This window comes from Mytilus galloprovincialis, chromosome 3 (genome assembly GCF_965363235.1).
Source record: "Mytilus galloprovincialis chromosome 3, xbMytGall1.hap1.1, whole genome shotgun sequence".
NCBI classification, from domain to species: domain Eukaryota; kingdom Metazoa; phylum Mollusca; class Bivalvia; order Mytilida; family Mytilidae; genus Mytilus; species Mytilus galloprovincialis.
In genome coordinates this window covers 62,657,972-62,676,410 of record NC_134840.1, presented here as the reverse complement: position 1 = coordinate 62,676,410, position 18,439 = coordinate 62,657,972, and the positions used below count along the sequence as shown (strand labels likewise).

Genomic DNA, 18,439 nt, shown 5'->3' with positions numbered 1-18,439 from the left:
TTAACCTGATACAGGAAGGATGAAATGATAAATGGACAAACAAACAAACAGACTATAGTTTACAGTAATTATTTACCTGTGAACACAACAATCCTACAGATTCACCTGGTTGTGCTAGAGCTTGCTGTACCTTGCTGTATAACAAGTTTGTGAACTCTTCTGGTTTCACATCTTTTCCTGCTGGAAGCTGTAATAAATATATGCATAATACTTGGTAAAAGTATATAAACTTGTGTATAATTCATTTAAATATTAAGTGAGATAAAAACAAAATGTGATGAAAGTTTCCTTGGTACAACAAGTGCTGTAAAGTATCAAAATATCAGCAAGTGGCTGCATAGCCTATGTAAAAATTCCTTAATTATCAACTTTATCAAGCTTCAGACCAAATATTAAATGATTTGGAAGATAAGAAAATTTTTACAAAAGTGTTCAACCCAAGGTCTTTCTGACAGACAGACTGACAGAAGAACTGAGACTATACTGGCTTTCGGCAACTCAAGTAAAAAACAAATATGAAAATGATTTGAGTTACCTTTCCGAGTTCTTGGTGAGCAAATTGTTCAATCATACTGCCCATTTTTTCTGTAAATACTCCATTCTTCTCAAATGGTAGATACTTGGATGTAACAGGATCAGGACAAGGTCCCTTATTACTACAATATCTGTAAAATAGGAAAATATTGAGTTATTCTAAGATCTCAATATATATATCATATTAAAATACAAGCCCTTGAAATATTTCTACATGAATTCAAACCCCAAGGTCTAATTGACAGAGGGGACTCAAATTCTGTGTTAAAAGGCTTTCAGGAACACTTATATTCATTACTACTCTGTATTGTAATGGAAAAAAATGAACAATTTACAATTACTTTTTTCTGTCTTAAAATCGTAATTGTCAACACATTTTTTTACTAGCGTGGCAGTGCGTTTAAACAGATTCTCCTACTCATCAATTTCATACTTTTTTTTAAAACAACTAGACAAAAGAGGACAATCCAACAAACACATGATGTGATAGAGAAGGGCATTACAGTGTATCAAATTATCTGTAATACAATATGAACAGATTTTTCAAAGACAAATAAAGACCATGATAAGAGTTGAATATTTTTTAAGAATTTAGCATAACCCTCACCAATTCTGAAGACCAGGGAATTCTTGATGATTTGATAAAGGTCTACAAGTTAAAAGCTTATTCTAATTTGATTTTGACTGTTTTTATAAACCTCCACTTTTTGAATAAACCATGATTAAGTATTTTTAGTTTTACATTTTTATTCTACACTTACTTTTCCTTTTCACCAGCGTCTAGATTTCTCCACATCTTGGCCAACTGAAGAGCACCCTTTGTACGTCCATGACTATCTATTGTATCGTCGTCACCTTCAATATCACTGTTTTCTCTACAAAATTCTAGGAAGCCAGAATCTCGATGATTCCCATGATTTCTGTGCCATTTCCTTATCTAATGGTGAGATTATCGAAAATATTCAATATTTCAGTAAAACAAATCAAAATAGCTTATTAAGAAATATACACTACTACAATATTCTTTTCAAGGGTCAAAACCAAAGTTTTGTGTTCAGTCTACAAATTTTTTTTTTTGCAATATGTTAATTTTCATAAAATTATAATTGTATTTGAATGTTTTGTGTATTTTCTTGGTTGTTGCATGGTATTAGGGAATAGCATCATGAGTTAAAATTTCTCTGCACAAGATAGCAAATGAAAATAATATTCAACAAGAATGTGTCCCAAGTACACGGATGCCCCATCCGCACTATCATTTTCTATGTTCAGTGGATTGTGCAAATGGAATAAAATCTCTAATTTGGCATTAAAATTTGAAAGATCATATCATAGGTAACATGTTTATTAAGTTTCAAGTTGATCGGACTTCAACTTCATCAAAAACTACATTGATCAAAAACTTTAACCAAAACTTTAACCTGAAACGGGACAGACAGATGAACGGAGGAACAGACGAACGGATGGACGGACGAACAAACAGACAGAGGCGCAGACCAGAAAACATAATGCCCATAAATGGGGCGTTAAAAGGAATAATGTTTACTTGTTTTGATTCAATAACTCTTTTGTTGAATGGAAAAATTATAAAAATGAGCTTCATTAAAAAACTGCAGGCACTACGCGCAAAGCAAGAAGTGGGACAAAACAACAACCCAGCTTTGAAAGGGGGGTAATAAAGATAACATGGATTGAATTTGTATAATTATGGAAGGTTTCTTTAAAACTTTAAGAGATTTTTCTACCTTTTAAATATGTGAAACACATAAATGTAAATAACAAGTAAAACTGTGAGCTACTGCTCATTGATGATACCCCTGAGAAAAATGTAACGTAAATATTCATGGGATGAACGGACTGACGGATGGACTGACGGATAGACAGACAGAGGTAAAACAGTATACCTCACTTTTCAAAAGCGGGGGTATAATAAGAAAATGCAATTTTCTCATTTAAGAAAATGCTCCTGTCTACAATGTTTCCAATTGACCAAATAATCATATCAAATTCCCATATCTAAAATACTATATCTTTCCCAGTCCTAGTACATACCCTCTTCTGCCATTTTTTTACTTTCTTGTCAAATTCCATTTCCTTGTTTCCACCTTGTTTACTCTCTAAGATGTGTTTATTTTCTAGTAGTAAAGGGAACTGCTTCTGTTTTAGGAAACCTGTTTTGCAAATGTCAAGGCCATCTTCACCATAATTGAACTGAAAAAAATCAATACAGAATATAGCTAAACATTTAAATATAATGAAATACTTTAACATGATTAAAAGAAAAATATTTCAGCACAATTGACCTTCGTCGTTATCATTATCTTATTTGTAAATTATGTAATTGAATGTGCTTTATAACACACAAAATTTCTGAAAAATTTGACAAACATTTTAGTATTTTTCACCAAAAACACTTAGAATGGCTGTTTCCTTGATGTCACAACTACATCTATTGCCATATCATGGATTTAAATTACTTATTGTCTTATTAATGTCTAATTTTGCATCATCTGAATTTATACAGACACAAATTGAATACTTATATAATAAGTTCAAACTTCAGTAAAAAAAATAGTCCAACTAAGGTTCCTATATGCCACAGACCTTTAAATTTTGGATTTTTTTAAATATTTTTAAAGAAGTCAATAACAAAACTAACCTGTACAATACTTCCATCACTGTCTCTAACAGTCATATCATAATTTACCATCACTCCCTCTAGATGTTTTATCAGACATCTCTGTAAATAGCCACTACGACTTGTCTTTACAGCTGTATCTACCAAACCCTATAATAAATGTACTTGGAAAATTCTATATACTGTCATTTTTTAATGAAAATGTGTAAATCGATGTTAGTAGTTCTTTGTTAATTTATGTATCATTGTCATATTTTAAACTTTCTTTTGTTACCTATTCTGACATCAGACTCTAACTTCTTTTAAACAGAGTTTTATTGTGCGTGTTGATGTGTGTTTTGGCTAGTGGTATAGGGGGAGTCTGAGATCTAACAAAACATGTTTAGCCCACCTCATTTTTGTGTCTGTCCCAAGTCAGCAGCCTCTGGTCTTCATTAGTCTTGTATGATTTTAATTTTAGTTCATTTATATATTTCGAAGTTTAGTATGACGTCCATTATCACTGAACTAGTACATATTTTTGTATAGGGGCCAGCTGAAGCAAGCCTCAGGGTGCAAGATTTTCCCGCTGGGTCAAAGACCCATTGGGACTTTGGCTATTTTCTGCTATATAGTCGGGTTGTTGTCTCTTTGACACATTCACCATTTCCATTCTTAATTTGATACTACTCTGTACCCCTTTGACGTACCTCTCTACCTGCCATACAATGAAAATAATATTCTTGAGGTCTTATTCCAGTGAGAAACCTGCCAGAAACAAAGCCTCCAGCCATAGGAGATACATCATACTGGCAAAAAGATGGCAGAGTTTTCCCACTTAACATTAGCGGTGGTCGTCTTCCTTCTAATTCAATCTGTCCAAGCAAACATGATATCTGCATACAATTCACCTACAAATAGATAATAAATTTGACTTTCGAGATACAGTTTACATATAAACAAGAATGTGTCCCAAGTACACATATGCCCCACTCGCACTATCATTTTCTATGTTCAGTGGACCGAGAAATTGGGGTCAAAACTTTAATTTGGAATTAAAATTAGAAAGATCATATCATAGGGAACATGTGTACTAAGTTTCAAGTTGATTAGACTTCAACTTCTTCAAAAACTACCTTGACCAAAAACTTTAACCTGAAGCGAACGAACGGACGAACGGACGCACAGACGGACAGACAAACGGAGGCACAGACCAGAAAACATAATGCCCCTCTACTATCGTAGGTGGGGCATAAAAAATAATTTTTGCTAAAAAATAAAAAAAAAACAAGATTAGAAAGGCCTGTTATTTGCACTTATATGGTACATGTATAAAGATAGGCATTATTAGTGAAATCTTGTTGCCAAAACTAACTCAAGAACTATTTTTATCTGACTTAAATATTATTAAAATACCAATTTTCAAGGTTTTAATGGGTATACTGATGAACCACGAATTTAAATGTTCAACAAATTAATTTTCTATAAGGTTGTATAATGTTGATAAAACCAAAAACACAAATATCCATGAAAAGGAAGGTTTTCTGCAATCCACAAAAATTGGTTTCTACACAAATACCTGAATTAACAGTACTGTGGATTCATTAATATTTGTTTAGGATACCAATTTTCCTGGATTTCGTGGGTAATGGGGAACCATGAATTTAAATGTTCAAATTTTCTTAAGGAATGTATGCAAACTTCGTCAAAACCACGAAATCAAATATCCACGAATATGCAATTTTTCCTCAAACCATAAAAATTGGTACCCACGAAAATAAATGAATTCATAGTAACTGTACTTACAGTAGAACCTTAAGCCCCTGACTGTCAAGTTAACTATACTTACAGTAGAACCTTTAGCTCCTGACTGAACCATTAACTGTAAGTTGTTTCTGGGAAAGACTTGTTCTAATCCACCCATACAAGCCCTGCAAAATAGTTCAAGTTAGGAAAGTATTAAAATCAAGCATGCATCACCATTGATGACTACATCTCATATTATTCAACAGGTCACGTGTCCCAAAAAATTATTGACTTTATATTGCTGTCCAAAACTTACGGAAAGCATGGAATGAAAATAAAAAATGTTAAAAAAAAAAGTAAAATCACAAAAATACTGAAATCAAAGGAAAAGGAAGGAAAATTCAAAAACAGAAAGTCCCTAATCAAATGGCAAAATCAAATGATAAAACACATCAAACAAATGGACAACAACTGTCATGTTCCTGACTTGGTACAGGTTATCATAGAAATATGTATTAATTGACAGGTATATCAATGTGTATTTAAAACAATTATTACAATGTGTATTTAAAACAATTATTACAATGTGTATTTAAAACAAGTATTACAATGTGTATTTAAAAGAAGTATTATATGACCTTTTTAATATCTTCAGTATCAACCAAAGATGCAAACAAAATGGAAAGAAAATGCTCCACTGTTTACACTGGTTGAGTGATGACAAGAGTAGGGGTCCTGATCCCGAAATCCCGGGCTTAAAAACACGATATCCCGAGGTCCCGAATTTAAATAAAGTTAAATCCCGGATCTCGAAATTTGAAAAAAAGAATTCCCGGATCCCAAAGGAGTAAATCCTGAAATCCCGAGCTTAAAAACACCCGATCCCGGAGTCCCGATAAAGGTCCTATCCCCCCTCAAGAGTGTGACCTTAAAAATCTACATCAAATGTTATTCTGCAATTGACTGCATATAGTTATTACCTTGCTATGTCATTTTGTACTCTGTCTGTTTTATCTTTCATGCTAAGGTCTAGTTCTCTCAGCTGTCTATCATCTTTGTTAAAATGTGCAGATTTCAGGGCCTTTAGCATGACTTCCTGTTCTGGTAAACAATCAAAACCAAGGGCCTCTGCTGCAGCAGACGGGCCAACATTATTTGATATCTCTATAGCTTCTGTCCTTTTGTCATCAGCCTATGAATAAACAATTAATTTGTGTTGACGATTACTAAACTACTTAATGGCCGAAACGTTTAAAAAATTTGTTTAATACTACAATAAATTAACTAAATGATATTGTCTATGACCCAAAATATCAGTTGTATCATTTAAAGATTTTTTTTTTTAAATGATATAATAAAATATGGCAGATAGTTGGTAGGCTCTGTTGAATGTGAAGGTATGATGTCTTTTAACAAACAATATCCTTCACAAACATGAATTTGTGAAATAACAGTATTTTTTCAGTTTTGAAATTTTTTTCTGGCCATTACTATTTTTATATTGAGCAAAGGCTTTCCCTAAAATTACATTTTACTAAACAAGGGATGTCTTGATGTGGGTAAAATATCTTTATGGCTCTTAACTTATTTTACCAAATACTATGTGTAAAATGGTCTTTTTAGGTGAACTGCATCAAATTCAACATGTTTATAATGTTAAAGCAGATACCTATTCAGACCTTATTTACAAAAAAACGTCAACACTGTATGTTATTTAGATCTCAACATCTGGTTTGGACATTTTATATTTACTGAAGACTTTATGTTGATTTCTGGATGTCGTCTGTGATTTTATTGTGTTGTAAGTTGCTACATCAAAAGTGTTTTACCCCAAATCTCATTATATTCTAATTCAATTAAGTAGTTGATATAGATTTGTTTCCTTTCTTCAATTTTCTATTTAATAAAAGAAGTTTAATTCAGACTTGGTTTTCCTCCTACTTTTCCTCCCATTTCTAATACTAACCTTCTTAGTGACTAGAATATCTTGAACACCCAATGAAAATCCTCTTGTTGTTGCTAGGAAGTTGATAAATAATCTACCAAAACATGTTAATATTTGGCCTGCTACAACACCACCATATAACTAAAAATAAATATGTTCACAATTAAAGAAGAAATATTTATCAAAAAAAGACGATGTGGTATGATTGCCAATGAGACAACTCTCCACAAGAGACCAAAATGAAACAGAAATTAACAACTATAGGTCAACGTACAGCCTTCAACAATAGTCAGCTATAAAAGGCCCCCAAATGACTTTATATTCATATAACACCTTACAAATATAGATTTATTTCGTCTTCAAGCCATTGTTCCACTACTAAATTGTCTATTCTTCTTACCAGCACACTTGGTACAATTAAAAACCTGATAATAAATTGTTCAAATAAGGCCTTCGAAAATAGTGGAATTAATTACTTTTGGAGTGTCAAGAACTCGTTGGAAGTACTTGATAAGTTGCATGCTTATATTGGTGATTTTGAATCTGTTCAAAGTTTTGATTTTTCTACCCTGTATACCACATTGCCTCACATTCTCATTAAGAAAAAATTCACACACCTAATTAAATGGACATTTAAAAAGTCAGAATGTGAATATATATGTTCAAACTCTTTAAGGTCATTTTTTAGTAGCAATAAACAAAAAAACTATGTCAATTGGACATGCTTTGATACTATATATGCCCTTGAATTTTTACTAGATAAAATTTTTGTTCGCTTTGGGGATTCCGTATATCGTCAGATTATCGGAATTCCAATGGGGACTAACTGTGCACCACTTATTGCGGACCTGTTTTTGTATTGCTATGAGTTACAATTTATGACAAAAATAAGCAAAGACCCATCGAAACAACATCTGATAAACAAATTTAATAATACTTTTAGATATTTGGATGATATTTTGGCTCTCAATAATGACGACTTCAGTGTGTATATTAAAGAAATTTATCCTGTTGAACTTACTTTAAATAAAGCTAATACTAACAATGACCACTGCCCTTTCCTCGACCTTGATATCTATATCACTAACGGAAAGCTGAATACTAAAATTTATGATAAAAGAGATGATTTTTCATTTCCTATCGTTAATTATCCATTTTTAGATGGTGACGTTCCCTTGTTACAATCTTACGGTGTTTATATATCTCAACTTGTATGATTCGCTCGTGTATGTAACAATGTTTTAGATTTTAACGAGAGAAATTTATGTATTACTGAAAAATTATTACACTAGGGTTTTCGATATCACAAACTAGTCAAAACATTTACTAAATTTTATCATCGGTATAAGGACATCATTCGTAAATATAGCTCAACATGCAGACTTCTTATACGTTCAGGTATTTCACATCCAATTTTTTATGGAAATATTCTTTATAAAGCACAAAGGTGTCAGTATTCACCTCAAAAACTAATCAAACCTTTGGATAGACTTATTAAGAAGGGATATAGTTACGATACTGTTGTCAGGTCATTAAAGATTGCATATTTTGGCGTTAATATTGATTCACTTATAGGGTCTTTGCATCGGAACTAAACACATTTATTCAAAAACCAGTTGTTGGCATGACACGGGTTATGTTCTTCTCATATATTTTATGATGGTATGATACTAAACCCCTAACGGGAAAGATTGTGCCTGATGCTCATATGATGAAATCATAATCTTTCAGTCAGTTTAATTGAAGTCTGGAGCTGGCATGTCAGTTAACTGCTAGTAGTCTGTTGTTATTTATGTATTATTGTCATTTTGTTTATTTTCTTTGGCTTTTCTACATTGGCTAGAGGTATAGGGGAGGGTTGAGATCTCACAAACATGTTTAACCCCGCCGCATTTTTGCGCCTGTCCCAAGTCAGGAGCCTCTGGCCTTTGTTAGTCTTGTGTTATTTTAATTTTAGTTTCTTGTGTACAATTTGGAAATTAGTATGGCGTTCATTATCACTGAACTAGTATATATTTGTTTAGGGGCCAGCTGAAGGACGCCTCTGGGTGCGGGAATTTCTCGCTACATTGAAGACCTGTTGGTGACCTTCTGCTGTTGTTTTTTTCTATGGTCGGGTTGTTGTCTCTTTGGCACATTCCCCATTTCCATTCTCAATTTTATATGCATATTTTATATTTTATTTACTACCGTATGCTGAATTTTTCTTTTTTTTACAAGGTTAAAATAGACTTTTCTTGATTAAAAAAGAAACGGTTCTTGCTTTTTTTTTTTTTGAACTCCTACAGTATATATTTTTACCCTTTTTACAAAGAGCTGGTTGGATTTTATACATTCAATTCAATAAAATTTTTCAATGGCGTTTGTATATTTTTTGTAGCTTCAACTATGACTGTTACCTCATTACAACAATGTACCAGTCCATAAGGTGTAGGACCATAATGACCTTTGTCAAGGACACCACATAACAACTCCCCATCCCTGAAGATCACATGACTTTCACCCATGTCCTCTGATACATCCTCATGAATTCCATACTTTGGTTTCCTACCTTCTGCCCAACTCTGAAAAACAAAATCTGAATGTAAACATTTATAAAAAGGTTAGACATATAAACTGAATTCGTGGTCACACATTTTCATCATAATAAAAAGTGTGAATATTAGGTTACTTGCTTTCATGGGTCTATGATTTCCCACAACAAATCACAATGAGATAATCGTATGTTCAGTTTTAAAGATACACAATTTTCTTACTTGTTATAAAAGCAATCAAATTTTGAATACATGTGGTATGTAAATGGATGTCTGTATGCTTCTTAAGTGTTTGCAATAAGTCTTGAAAAATCTTAGAGTCACCCATTTATGAGATACTGACATGAAAACATGAAGTATCTCATTAACTAAAATATTTTAGAGGTATTATTGTAATCTTTTACAGGGACTATTTTCACTAAAATGTTATAGGTAATAAATAAATCAAGAGAAATCTAAAGAAAGAAATAACAAATTAGTATAGAACAATACACTTAAGATAAGTGGTATATTATTCACATTAAGAGAGTTGTAATATAACATACCCTTTCATTAATCTTGGCTTTACCATCCAAATGTAATGCAGGTTTACCATGAGGAATGACATTTATCAGAACTGTTGACAAAACCTACAAAAAAATGTGAAAAGGTACCTTTTAAAATAATTACTAATAAAATTACACATTCAAACAAAATCAATCTTTATCATATATTAAACATTTGTCATGTTAATCATAATATCAAATTTACCAACTAATCGAGGGAAAAAATGCAGTTTGCATACAAATTTCTTTCCTGTTATCTATGATGAGTTTATTAACATTAACCAACTGATATGTTCTACAATTTCTACACAAGAACTTAACAAGAAACATTTTTCCTTATTGTCTTTCATGTATTCATAAAATGATTTTTAAATTTGATATTCATAAACCCTGATGACTTACCTGTTTACCAGACAACAGTATGTACAGTCTTATCAAAGCTGGTTTTAACATCTGACTTACCTGTTTACCAGACCACAGTGTATACGCTTCTTATCAAAAATGGTTTTAACATCCTGATATTTATAAACCATGACTTACCTGTTTACCAGACAACAGTATGTACAGTCTTATCAAAGCTGGTTTTAACATTTGACTTACCTGTTTACCAGACCACAGTATGTACGGTCTTATCAAAGCTGGTTTTAACATCCTGATATTTATAAACCCTGACTTACCTGTTTACCAGACAACAGTATGTACAGTCTTATCAAAGCTGGTTTTTTAAACATCTGACTTATCTGTTTACCAGACCATAGTATGTACGGTCTTATCAAAGCTGGTTTTAACATCCTGATATTTATAAACCCTGACTGACCTGTTTACCAGACCATAGTATGTACGGTCTTATCAAAGCTGGTTTTAACATCTGACTTACCTGTTTACCAGACCACAGTATGTACGGTCTTATCAAAGCTGGTTTTAACATCTGACTTACCTGTTTACCAGACAACAGTATGTATGATCTTATCAAAGCTGGTTTTAACATCCTGATATTTACATGTATAAACCCTGACTTACCTGTTTACCAGACAACAGTATGTACGGTCTTATCAAAGCTGGTTTTAACATCTGAATTATCTGTTTACCAGACCGCAGTATGTACGGTCTTATCAAAGCTGGTTTTAACATCCTGATATTTATAAACCCTGACTTACCTGTTTACCAGACTGCAGTATGTATGGTCTTATCAAAGCTGGTTTTAACATCTGACTTACCTGTTTACCAGACAACAGTATGTACGGTCTTATCAAAGCTGGTTTTAACATCCTGATATTTATAAACCCTGACTTACCTGTTTACCAGACCACAGTATGTAAGGTCTTATCAAAGCTGGTTTTAACATCCTGATATTTAGTAACCTTGACTTACCTGTCTACCAGACAACAGTATGTACGGTCTTATCAAAGCTGGTTTTAACATCCTGATATTTATAAACCCTGACTTACCTGTTTACCAGACCACAGTATGTAAGGTCTTATCAAAGCTGGTTTTAACATCCTGATATTTAGTAACCTTGACTTACCTGTCTACCAGACAACAGTATGTACGGTCTTATCAAAGCTGGTTTTTTAAACATCTGACTTACCTGTTTAACCCGACCACAGTATGTACGGTCTTATCAAAGCTGGTTTTAACATCTGACTTACCTGTTTACCAGACCACAGTATGTACGGTCATATCAAAGCTGGTTTTAACATCCTGATATTTATAAACCTTGACTTACCTGTTTACCAGACTACAGTATGTATGGTCTTATCAAAGCTGGTTTTAACATCTGACTTACCTGTTTACCAGACAACAGTATGTACGGTCTTATCAAAAGCTGGTTTTAACATCCTGATATTTATAAACCCTGACTTACCTGTTTACCAGACCCCAGTATGTACGGTCTTATCAAAGCTGGTTTTAACATCCTGATATTTAGTAACCCTGACTTACCTGTTTACCAGACAACAGTATGTACGGTCTTATAAAAGCTGGTTTTAACATCCTGATATTTATAAACCCTGACTTACCTATTTACCAGACCCCAGTATGTACGGTTTTATCAAAGCTTGTTTTAACATCCTGATATTTAGTAACCCTGACTTACCTGTTTACCAGACAACAGTATGTACGGTCTTATCAAAGCTGGTTTTAACATCCTGATATTTAGTAACCCTGACTTACCTGTTTACCAGACAACAGTATGTACGGTCTTATCAAAGCTGGTTTTAACATCCTGATATTTATAAACCCTGACTTACCTGTTTACCAGACCACAGTATGTACGGTCTTATCTAAGCTGGTTTTAACATCCGACTTACCTGTTTACCAGACAACAGTATGTACTGTCTTATCAAAGCTGGTTTTAACATCCTGATATTTATAAACCCTTACTTACCTGTTTACCCGACAACAGTATGTACGGTCTTATCAAAGCTGGTTTTAACATCCTGATATTTATAAACCCTGACTTACCTGTTTACCAGACAACAGTACGTACGGTCTTATCAAAGCTGGTTTTAACATCCTGATATTTATGAACCCTGGCTTACCTGTTTACCAGACCACACACAGTATGTATGGTCTTATCAAAGCTGGTTTTAACATCCTGTTATTTATGAACCCTGACTTACCTGTTTACCAGACCACAGTATGTACGGTCTTATCAAAGCTGGTTTTAACATCCTGATATTTCCATGTTTATCACCTAGTGCTGTGTATACCAGCTGACAGTAGTCATGTCTGAATAAAAATGTACATATATTATTAGATAAACAAGAATGTGTCTCTAGTACAAGGGTGCCCCATCCGCACTATCAATTTCTATGTTCAGTGGACCGTGAAAATGGGGTAAAAACTATAATTTGGCATTAAAATTAGAAAGATCATATCATAGGAACATTTGTACTAAGTTTCAAGTTTGATTGGACTTCAACTTCATCAAAACCTACCTCAACCAAAAACTTTAACCTTAGGTGGGACAGACGGACAAATGAACGAACTGACTAACAAACTGACAAAAGAAAGGACGGACAGACAGGAAAACATATGCCCATAAATGGAGCAATAAAAAATGACAAAGAGTAATGGCAAGATTACAATCAAAAGTCAAAGAGACATTAAGCTGTAATCAAAACCTAACTACAAAAGTTATAACAGTTTGTAACTGCATTAAACAAAAACTTGCATGTGATGTCCTGAAAAGAATACTTTCACTCGTTATTGAATATTGTCCTCATATCGTCATACAGTAAATGAATGCCAAGCAAGTCTTACCTAATCAAATATCAAATCAATCCTTATTAATGAGGCCGATTAATATGTGATGAAAATGTTCCATGCCAATGGGTATGATAAATATTCGATGTATTGTCTAATAGAAAGTTATTGCCTGGCATAATCACTCATACTGTACAACTATATATTACAGAGCAGGAGACCAATTATCAAATCATATTATAATAAAGAAGCTTGGCACTATGTAAAAAAAAGTTATGGACAGACAAGGACATTGCAATACGTATCCCACAATAGAGATATTGTGATAAGTTAATTATGTGCAATGTCTATATATTGTATTAGTTATCTATTTATAAATAGAAAAAAATTACAAATTGGAATTTATATTATAATGCATTTGCTTTTTGAGGAGGAATAGTAAATAGTCCTAATACCTGTTGAAAAACCTTCCCCTCATTGTCAATGAGGCTCCAGCAATCATGTGATCTTGGATTAGGCCTGCCAATGGTGTGCCATCCTTTGGCACTAAATACTGATGATCTGTAGCCACTAATAATAAAGCATGTAAACAATTTAATATTTCTGGTTAGCTATATTATATAATTCCAAGATTTTTTATTGTTTTAAAAAATGCTTTGTATAAAAAAGATGTGGTTTGATTGCAAATGAGACAACTCTTCATTAGAAAACAAATGACATAGAAATTAGCAACTATATGTCACCGTACAGCCTTCAACAATGTTTGTATTTCTTCTGGTGATGATATTTTAAAAGCAGAGAAATAATAAACGGTTACATAAAATTGAGAATGGAAATGGGGAATATGTAAAAGAGACAACAATCAGACCAAAGAGCAGATAACAGCCGTAGGCCACCAATGGGTCTAAAATGATAAAATCCAACATCCATAGGTGGGGCTCAGCTTCTAGTTTCCATTTGTCCTTCAAATTTTTTTTCAAATCATCAAAGTGTACAAAGTTTCTAAAGGAAATTTTAATTTGGTAGTTGTTGAGCCTTTTGTGGCTATTAAAATCACTCAAGTATCAAAACCACCTATAATTTACAAAGTATTGATAGAGAAATTAATATTAATCCTCCTACCTATATGATAGGCTTCAGCTCTACATAGTTCATTCTGTGGAAAATGAGCATTCATTTCATCTCCATCAAAATCAGCATTATAAGCTTTACAATTAGCATAGTGCATTCTTAATGTTTTCTCTCCTGGTAATACTCTAGCCTACAAAGTAAATGACAAACAGTCAATTTATTCAGCCATGTAAGATTTTTACAAGGGACAAGAACAGATATAGTTTTATCTCATTATTTTTACATGAAAAGCAACCTGTACCCAAAATACCTCAGAAATAAGCATGTGTAAAAGGCAAATCATAAAATTACTTTTTTTAAATTGTTGATTGGACTACAAAAACTGCCTGTATGGCCAACATCAATTATCAATACAGTTAAATCTGAATTGTCTTTTTCTATAAAAACTTTTATAAGAAAAAAATTTGAACAAGTTTTAAAAAATATGGACATTTTGGAAACAGATATCTCAAGTATGTAGAAATCATGACCAAACCTAAATGTGACATATAAACGATTTTGTTGTACCGGTAGATAGCAAAAAAAATTTAATATTGATTTCTTGTACTGTGCATTCATTTATTTTTGTGGGTATAATTTTTCACGGATTGATGAAAATTTGTATTTTGATTAACATTGATTTCGTGGTTTGCCCAAGTCTGCATACAACATTATGGAAAAAAAATTATTTGTTGAACTTTTAAATTCATAAGTCACCTGTAACCTTGACATCCACGAAAATTTGTATCCAACGAATAATAATGAATCCACAGTATCCTATATTTGTTCCTGATTACAAGGTTTATCCTTACTTTTTTACCTGGATATTGTCGAACCTTACCTTGTGTGCCTGGATACTAGATTTATGAAGTGTTGGTTGTCTGTTGAGCAATAGAACATCACCATTCTTCAAATGTCTAAGCACCTTCAAACCAAAATATAGCAAGTGAAGCATTTTAAAGAACTAACACAACACATTTCTCATTCATTTTAGAGTTACTGTATGGATTTACAATAATGTTGCAGAACCTGCTGAAAAATCTTCTTCATAAGTCAAACTAAAGTTAAAGCATGGAAATGGCAAATCTAGCAATTTTTCTATTTTTAAAGGGACATAACTCAAGAAAAATGAAAGTGACGCCACCAAAATTAAAATTTGATCAGTTTTTGGTGAAAATAAGCATCGTGTATAAGTTTATATACATTTGGTTGAGGCAAACTAAAATTAGAATGTGGAAAAGTCAAATCTGGTATAATTTTCATTAATAAAGGGACATAGCTTGAGAATGGTGAAAGTGACAGCACCCAAATTTAAGCCTGATGTGTTTGATGAAAATTAGCTTTGTGTATAACTTTCATAACAATAGTCAAGACAAACTAGAGTTAGAAAACAGATTTTTTTTGATGTACAGACAGACAGATGTACAGATTGACAAGGGTAAAACTAAAGGCCCCCTCCGCCACATCTGGGGCATAATGAAATGGTTACATAATAAAAATGTGCTAATTGTATTTAAAGGGCTATTATGGAAGCATTACCTTTTTACATCCCATCATAGATCCATTATTACTTGGTGTCAGTAGCTGTTTAGCTATAGCCTCTCTTTGGGTTTTATCTGTGGCACTTAACATGACCTTGCCACCATTTTCATTTACAACAAAGGATGCCCTAAAATGAGAAATGTCATTAACATGCTCACATTAACAACATAAACATTGATTTCAAAACAGATGATTATATCAATTATATTTCAATATCTATTACATTAATTAATTACTACAGGCAATTTTGAAATCTTTTTAACAATTAAAAACAGATTCTAGTGCAATTTGTATGGCAAATTCAAATTGACATTTTTGGATGCTGTGCTTCAGACACAATATATTCCATGTTTACAGGACTCCACCATAGCTGTTTCCATGATGTCCTTACAAATTGCATACTGAGCAAATGTAAGTTGTTTTTTCGCTACAGTTCATTTTCTATTGCATTGGGGTTTATGGATTAAAACTGATAGATTGATTGATTGTTGGTTTTAAAACGCCACTTTACACACTATTGGCTATATGGTGGTGGCCAGCTTTATTGTTAGAAGAAGCCAGAATGGAAAAGAAAAACATCAACTTTTAGCAGGAAAACTGGCAATCTAAGCAAATTAAGATTGGAGTCAAATGCACCTGTCATGTGCAGAGCTCCAACTCACACTCTCAGATTAAAAAAGATTTCAAAACACTGCTGTTGACTGATTCAAGTTATTAAGAATTAAAACTTTTAACTGTAAAACAACAATTCCATATGTATGCTAAACTTCCACTATTCAAGTATATTAGGAGCCAGATTTTCATCTGCTCTTGAAAGCTTCATGGTATATCCTAATTCAGCTTGTATCTTATTGGAGCCTTCATAGTCATCACTTTGGAAAAATATCATAAAACTATAATCATTAATGAATATTTATTATACTAAATAAGATTATTGAAATTAACTTTCACAACAGATATGAAATGAAAAAAACAGTTGGCTTATTATTGAGGATTCATTATTATTGGTGATATACAAGTTTCAGTGAAATTCATGGGTAAAGGTGGACCACAAATTTAAATATTTTATGGAAATAAAACTAGAGGCTCCGCTCACCTTGGTCTATGTGAATATTAAACAATGGACACAGATGGATTCATGACAAAATTGTGTTTTGGTGATGGTGATGTGTTTGTAGATCTTCCTTTACTAAACATTCTTGCTGCTTACAATTATCTCTATCTATAACAGTACTTTCTGTGGAAAATGTTATTGAAAATCTTCAAATTTTAAGAAAATTGTTAAAAATTGACTATGAAGGGCAATAACTCCTTAGGGGGTCAATTGACTATTTTGGTCATACTGACTTATTTTTAGTTCTTACTTTGCTGTACATTATTGCTGTTTACAGTTTATCTCTATCTATAATAATATTCAAGATAATAACCAAAAACAGCAAAATTTCCTTAAAATTACCATTTCAGGGGCAGCAACCCAACAACCGATTATCCGATTCATCTGAAAATTCCAGGGCAGATAGATCGTGACCTGATCAACATTTTTACTTCCTGTCAGATTTGCTCTAAATGCTTTGGTTTTTGAGTTATAAGCCAAAAACTGCATTTTACCTCTATGTTCTCTATGTTAAAATTACCATTTCAGGGGCAGCAACCCATCAACGGAATGTCCGATTTATCTGAAAATTTCAGGGCAGATAGATCTTGACCTGATGAACAATATTACCCCATGTCAGATTTGCTCTAAATGCTTTGGTTTTTGAGTTATAAACCAAAAACTGCATTTTACCCCTGTTCTATTTTTAGCCTTGGCGGCCATCTTGGTTGGTTGGGCGGGACACCGGACACATTTTTTAAACTAGATACCCCAATGATGATTTTGGCCAAGTTTGGTTAAATTTGGCCTAGTAGTTTCAGAGGAGAAGATTTTTGTAAAAGTTAACTCAGGACGACGACGACGACGGACGCCAAGTGATGAGAAAAGCTCACTTGGCCTTTCGGCCAGGTGAGCTAAAAAATTAAATACCCTTGAAGGCATAATTTTGCAAAATAATGAAATCAAATATCTATGAAAAAATAAATGAATACATAATAAAGTATTACCCTGGATGTTTTAATGGTCCATTTATAACAGCTTGTCTTAATTCATGTACATTCCATGGCGTCACTGGCTGTGGAAAGGTCAACTTCTTAGCAAACACTTCCGGGATGCCAATCTCATTAGTATTTAAAGAAGGATCAGGGGAGATAACTGATCTACAAGCGAAATCAACACGCTTTCCCATCATGTTCTTACGGAACAATCCTTCCTTCTTCTCCAACAGCTGAAGTATATATGTATCTTATTTATTAATGTTTCTATTGGACAAAACTTCGTTTATAGTTATTCCAAAATATGCAGTCAAGTTTTGGCAATTCAGTTGCATATATCATCAATGGCAAAAATGAAAAAGACTATCTAAACTCATTGTTGAAGGTTGTATGACCTGTAGTTTTTAACTTTTATGTCATTTTGTTTCTTGTGGAGGGTTGTCCCATTGGCAATCATACCACATTTTCTTTTTTTTTTAAGGTAGGCCCAACAATGGCAAAAACACAGATTCAGTATGAGAACTTTTAATTTTTCATTTTCAAAAAATAACAGCCAGACAAGCAAATTTTC

At 32.9% G+C, this 18,439-nt stretch overlaps 1 protein-coding gene across 2 annotated transcripts in view; it reads right to left on the bottom strand.

Annotated features, from left to right (window-relative positions):
* The window catches only part of LOC143068591 (DNA-directed RNA polymerase I subunit RPA1-like), a 39,001-nt gene that overhangs the window by 6,765 nt on the left and 13,797 nt on the right, over positions 1 to 18,439 (bottom strand). For both annotated transcript variants that reach the window (XM_076242775.1, XM_076242776.1), the window contains exons 9-25: positions 17,881 to 18,101; positions 15,778 to 15,907; positions 15,080 to 15,163; positions 14,251 to 14,389; positions 13,584 to 13,698; positions 12,543 to 12,651; positions 9,922 to 10,005; positions 9,242 to 9,406; positions 6,864 to 6,983; positions 5,878 to 6,089; positions 5,001 to 5,082; positions 3,862 to 4,062; positions 3,194 to 3,322; positions 2,587 to 2,745; positions 1,296 to 1,471; positions 536 to 665; positions 77 to 187 (exon numbers count right to left, since the gene is read on the bottom strand). In XM_076242775.1, coding sequence (XP_076098890.1) covers positions 77 to 187; positions 536 to 665; positions 1,296 to 1,471; positions 2,587 to 2,745; positions 3,194 to 3,322; positions 3,862 to 4,062; positions 5,001 to 5,082; positions 5,878 to 6,089; positions 6,864 to 6,983; positions 9,242 to 9,406; positions 9,922 to 10,005; positions 12,543 to 12,651; positions 13,584 to 13,698; positions 14,251 to 14,389; positions 15,080 to 15,163; positions 15,778 to 15,907; positions 17,881 to 18,101 — 2,367 coding nt within the window. The remainder of the gene's footprint in view (positions 1 to 76; positions 188 to 535; positions 666 to 1,295; positions 1,472 to 2,586; positions 2,746 to 3,193; positions 3,323 to 3,861; positions 4,063 to 5,000; positions 5,083 to 5,877; positions 6,090 to 6,863; positions 6,984 to 9,241; positions 9,407 to 9,921; positions 10,006 to 12,542; positions 12,652 to 13,583; positions 13,699 to 14,250; positions 14,390 to 15,079; positions 15,164 to 15,777; positions 15,908 to 17,880; positions 18,102 to 18,439) is intronic.